We start from the raw sequence: 5266 nt of genomic DNA, 5'->3' as shown, positions 1-5266 counted from the left end.
GGGTGCTGTACACCTAGCTCCTTCTCCCTCCCTTCTAGCGCTCGCCGGTTCAGCTTCTCCGCCTCCGAGTACTTCCCCTGATATTTCAGTACGCCCGCCAGGTTGTCCACGCTCGTCAGCGTATCTGGGTGCTGTACACCTAGCCCCTTCTCGTACCCTTCTAGCGCTCGTCGGTTCAGCTTTTCTGCCTCCGAGTACTTCCCCTGGCTTGTGATCACTGATGCTAGGACGGTAACACTTATTAGTGTTAACTGGTCTTCCTGTCCACATATCCTTTCTCTAGCCTTAAGCGCCTTTGCTGCTATGTCTTGTCCTCTCTTATACCCCCCTATCATCGACATGTACCATGCAGCATTTGTAAGAATCTGAGCCCAGTCCTTCAAGGACTCGTCAGTCGCCGGCTCTTTGTCGTATAGGGATTCGATATGCGGAAGTAACTGCTGGCACCTCCCCCAGTTCTCGAATTGCCCAGTTGGAAACTCCTGTGCCATCAGCCCTATAAACCTTTGCTTCCATATCCCCGCCTCGCTAAACGACGACAGCCAGACCTGCGTGCAGAATTGCACTAGCGCGTGCATCTCATAGATATCGGTCTCGGCTGTCGCTGCTATAAGCGAATATGTCCGTAAGGTATCAAAGTCTTCTTCGAAGGCGGCGTCAGCCTCGCCTTCGCCGTTTAATTCTGCCCCGTTCCTACTATGCTTATGAAGTATCGACTCTGGAATCCCTTGGGGGTTAAAGAAGCTCATAAGCGATAACAAGTCTGCAGCAGAAGGCCGTTCTTTACGAATACGCTCAAACGATATCTGCCACGTCGTTACCACCGAGTTGGATGTACTATCGTCCCTACGGATATCGTCTGTATCCCAATTTAGGAGATTTTCCCTCTTATTGTTGTTTCTTCGAAACTCGTCGAGGTACTTAGGGATCGTCATTCGAGCTTGCCGGTTGATGTATGCAGCGGCCTGGGTGATTGCAAGAGGGATGTAGTCGAGAGCACGCAGCAGATCAATTGTGTCGTCGGTCAACGCGTCCTGCAGTAGCTTGTTCCGGAGGAGCTGTAGGCCTTGGGCCTCGTCCATTGCCTGCACCTCCTTGATATTCTTATAGCCTCCTGCTAGTCCGGCTGCTGCATCCTTGTTCCTAGAAGTGATCAGGATCGATCCGTTGGGGCTCTGCGGGAGGTAAACCGCCAGCGATGCCGGCGGGCTTTCGGACGGCTTGTCTTGCTCGCCCTTGCGCGACGAGAAGGTCTCGACGTCGTCGACGTTGTCGAGGATCATTGTCCATTGGCCGTTTGTTTCCTCGCATAGCCAGTTACGGACTAGCCGTAAAATATCGGCCTTCGGATTCTCTCGCCCCGGAAGCTTTAACCTGTCTGCAATGTCTCTGTACGCTTCTTCAAATCGGGCCTTGGTGCTAGCGTATACCCAGAAGATGGACGTTTGCGGCGATGTATCGCGGATATCGTAGCAGTATCGGATAGCTATTTGCGACTTCCTACCTGCTATTAGCCTAATAGTGTAAAGAACAGATACTAACATACCCTACGCCGCCAAGGCCGACGAGCGCGGCGCGAGCGCCCGGCCCTGCACACTTGTCGCAGATCCACGTTAGAATATCGGGCCGGTCGACGAAGTCAGGGTCTGGTGCGAACGGGACGGTGGAGAAGGGCTTCCGTTCTCGGCTTGCCCCCTCTGCACTGGTGTTAGCCACGGGTTAGCTACGTTCCGAGAGAGCATCTACCTTGTCTTGACGGGACTCCGAAGTTGAAGTTGCTCGTTTGTTGCATCCTGGTCTTCGGGCGCGGGACCGGACACACGCTCTTTTCAACAATATTATACCAGAGCCAAAGCCGATCATGTACTCGCACATAGCCGGCGTCCTCGGAAGTCTTGAACTTTGTCATCCCTGTGTGGGTTGCATGAATGCCAATGTTTGGATACGCCGTAAGGATCGCTGATTGCTTCGGTACTATCTGTAAGAGCTTAGCACTAGAATTCGGCTATAGAGGATATTAGAGGAATTGCATGCCTCGCCGAGCCCAGGGTATCCGACTTCTTCATAAAAACAAAAGATGTTAATATGTTTGTTGTCGTTTCTACCTCGGTCGTCAAGCATGATATGAAACTCTTGTTGGACCGTGGCGAGCATTTCAGAGCCCGGCTGTAATACTCCTACAATCTTGGAGTTGGTTTTGCGCAGCAGGTTTGAAAGTTTCGAGATTGGATGTCCCCAATTTGCAATATTCGATCCGAGGTGTGGAGTACCCATGAACGCAATCGCCACGGTGCTTTCAAGCAAGTCCTTAACATGCTGCTGGGCCGAGCCGCGAGAGACAAGCAGTGCCTGCACTGGGGTATTAGTGGACTGGTAGCTGGTAAATATATTGGAGGATCACTCGCCTGCTCAGCAACCAATCCACCAAGGCTATGCGCAACGAAGATCAGAGGACGAAGGTTCTGTTACTTGAGTCAGCGTTTGCTAACGGCCTTCCAACAATATATGTCGGCTACTTCGGCGACAGCTCTTTGCGGCTCTTTTGACGTGCATCACAGCAAAGACCGTAAATGCCCGGTATGTGCGCCGGGACGACACTCTTGCGTCGCTAGAGCTCTTGGTTTAAATTGCGCCGCAACAAGTCTTACAGAATCTGTCTTCTTCCTCCGCATAGCCAGGTCCTCAGCCAAAGCTTTCCCGTGGTCTCTGAGTGTACTGTTTCCGGCCGTGCTCAATCCTCGAACGATATCGGCATCGTAGCCAAACGTGATGACTCGCGCCTTTGGGAGATCTTTTGCGAGTAGATCTTTTGGCCAGAACACGTTGCCAGTCCTGTCGGTCCAAGTCGATTCGCGATTGCCGGTTAAACCGTGGACGAAAACGATGCTGATTTTACTGGTTGGCGGAGTTAATGAGGTATGCTAGATCGCTTACTCGATAATGTCATCCACGCTCTCGGATAGCGTTTGAAGGCCATAATCTCCAACCGTTGAGAATAGCTCATCTGTTGGGGGCTCGGCAAGGGCCGTCTGAGCACCTCCTTTGCCCTTCGACAGCTTCCAGAACGCCATACATATATTGAATGAAACTGGTTGAGACAGCTTGTATCTTCGTAAATTGCTGGGCTGGAAAGAAGGTAGAGGACAAGACGCCAACATGCTCTCCATAAGAGGCTATTTTCGACGAAGTCAACTCCGCCCCCATAGCATGCGGGGTCTTCCACTCGCGCGTGGTCAGTGGTCTCCAGACTCCAGTGGCAGAGTGGCTTCATCCTGCATGCATGGACCACATAAACTCGATTGGAGAGCGCTGTAACGACTGGTATCGGCTCGATAATATTCCGTCACAGCCTCAACTTTGACAAGCTCCGAAAACTGGACTTATATAACGGCGAGGCGCCATACTGCGGGGGTCTGGTCACTCCTTAGCTGCTACTTTGAGTGCGAATAGATGTCCACAAGAAACACCTCGCCTGCCTCGCATCTGAGTTATCCGAGTCAAAGCATGCAACAACCGAGCGACTTCACTGGGGGCATTCAGGGTGACACCGTCATTGCCGGGACGACCACTGCGGCTGGCGGGACGACGAACTTCATTATTTCAAGTGAGCACACCATAGGATTCATGACCACCCAATATCTATTATCAAATATCAAATATCAATGCTTAAACCAGCGCACAGACGGACCGAGCCGAAAACGCACCCCTTTCTCCACCGTCCCGTTCGCACCAGACCCTGACTTCGTCGACCGGCCGGACATTCTAGCGTGGATCCACGACAACTGCGCAAGACCGGGCGCTCGCGCCGCGCTCGTCGGCCTTGGCGGCGTAGGGTATGTTAGTATCTGTTCTTTACACTATTAGGCTAATAGCAGGTAGGAAGTCGCAAATAGCTATCCGATACTGCTACGATATCCGCGATACATCGCCGCAAACGTCCATCTTCTGGGTATACGCTAGTACTAAGGCCCGATTTGAAGAAGCGTACAGAGATATTGCAGACAGGTTAGAGCTTCCGGGGCGAGAGAATCCGAAGGCCGATATTTTACGGCTAGTCCGTAACTGGCTATGCGAGGAAACAAACGGCCAATGGACAATGGTCCTCGACAACGTCGACGACGTCGAGACCTTCTCGTCGCGCAAGGGCGAGCAAGACAAGCCGTCCGAAAGCCCGCCGGCATCGCTGGCGGTTTACCTCCCGCAGAGCCCCAACGGATCGATCCTGATCACTTCTAGGAACAAGGATGCAGCAGCCGGACTAGCAGGAGGCTATAAGAATATCAAGGAGGTGCAGGCAATGGACGAGGCCCAAGGCCTACAGCTCCTCCGAAACAAGCTACTGCAGGACGCGTTGACCGACGACACAATTGATCTGCTGCGTGCTCTCGACTACATCCCTCTTGCAATCACCCAGGCCGCTGCATACATCAACCGGCGAGCTCGAATGACGATCTCTAAGTACCTCGACGAGTTTCGAAGAAACAATAACAAGAGAGAAAATCTCCTAAATTGGGATATAGACGATATCCGTAGGGATGATAGTGCATCTAACTCGGTGGTAACGACGTGGCAGATATCGTTTGAGCGTATCCGTAAAGAACGGCCTTCTGCTGCAGACTTGCTATCGCTTATGAGCTTCTTTAACCCCCAAGGAATTCCAGAGTCTATACTTCGAAGGCATAGTAGGACAGTCAGTAGGACAGTGGCAAAACCAGGCTGCGAAGACGAGGCTAATAATGAATTCGACGAAGACTTTGATACCTTACAAGCTTACTCCCTTGTTTCTGCGACAACCGAGACTGACGTGTGTGAGATGCACGCCCTGGTGCAGTTCTGCACACGGATCTGGCTATCGTCGTTTAGCGACGCGGAGTGGTGGAAGCAACAATTCGTACAATTAATGGCACGAGAGCTTCCCAACGGCGAGTTTAAGAACTGGGCGAAGTGCCAGCAACTGCTTCCGCATGTTGAATCGTTATATGGCGCAGAGCCGGTGACTGAGAAGTTTTTGAAAGACTGGGCTAAGATTCTTACAAATTCTGCGTGGTATATGTGGATGACAGGGAGGTATAAGATAGCACACGACATAGCAATAAAGGCGCTGAATGCTGGAGAGAGGGCAAATGGGCAGGACGACCAATTGACACTAATAAGTGTTACCGTCCTGGCGTTGGTGCTGCAAAGTCAGGGGAAGTACTCGGAGGCGGAGAAGCTGAACCGGCGAGCGCTAGAAGGGAGGGAGAAGGAGCTAGGTGTACAGCACCCT

The 5266-nt window shown here is 52.1% G+C and overlaps 2 protein-coding genes across 2 annotated transcripts in view; one reads left to right on the top strand and one right to left on the bottom strand.

Annotated features, from left to right (window-relative positions):
- The window catches only part of P152DRAFT_488337 (uncharacterized protein), a gene marked incomplete at its 5' end in the record, with an annotated part of 2824 nt that extends 1150 nt beyond the window's left edge, over positions 1–1674 (bottom strand). Inside the window, 2 exons of the mRNA XM_033682118.1 lie at positions 12–1500; positions 1547–1674. Coding sequence (XP_033533632.1) covers positions 12–1500; positions 1547–1674 — 1617 coding nt within the window. The remainder of the gene's footprint in view (positions 1–11; positions 1501–1546) is intronic.
- A 1562-nt stretch (positions 1675–3236) lies between these two features.
- P152DRAFT_507770 (uncharacterized protein) overlaps positions 3237–5266 on the top strand; it is a gene marked incomplete at its 3' end in the record, with an annotated part of 3526 nt that continues 1496 nt past the window's right edge. The window contains exons 1-3 of the mRNA XM_033682552.1: positions 3237–3604; positions 3683–3833; positions 3880–5252. Coding sequence (XP_033533631.1) covers positions 3451–3604; positions 3683–3833; positions 3880–5252 — 1678 coding nt within the window. The 5' untranslated portion in view covers positions 3237–3450. The remainder of the gene's footprint in view (positions 3605–3682; positions 3834–3879; positions 5253–5266) is intronic.

Source organism: Eremomyces bilateralis (genome assembly GCF_010015585.1).
Source record: "Eremomyces bilateralis CBS 781.70 unplaced genomic scaffold P152scaffold_11, whole genome shotgun sequence".
NCBI lineage: Eukaryota > Fungi > Ascomycota > Dothideomycetes > Eremomycetales > Eremomycetaceae > Eremomyces > Eremomyces bilateralis.
Note: the sequence above shows the minus strand (reverse complement) of the source record. Positions and strands in the feature narration are given on the sequence as shown.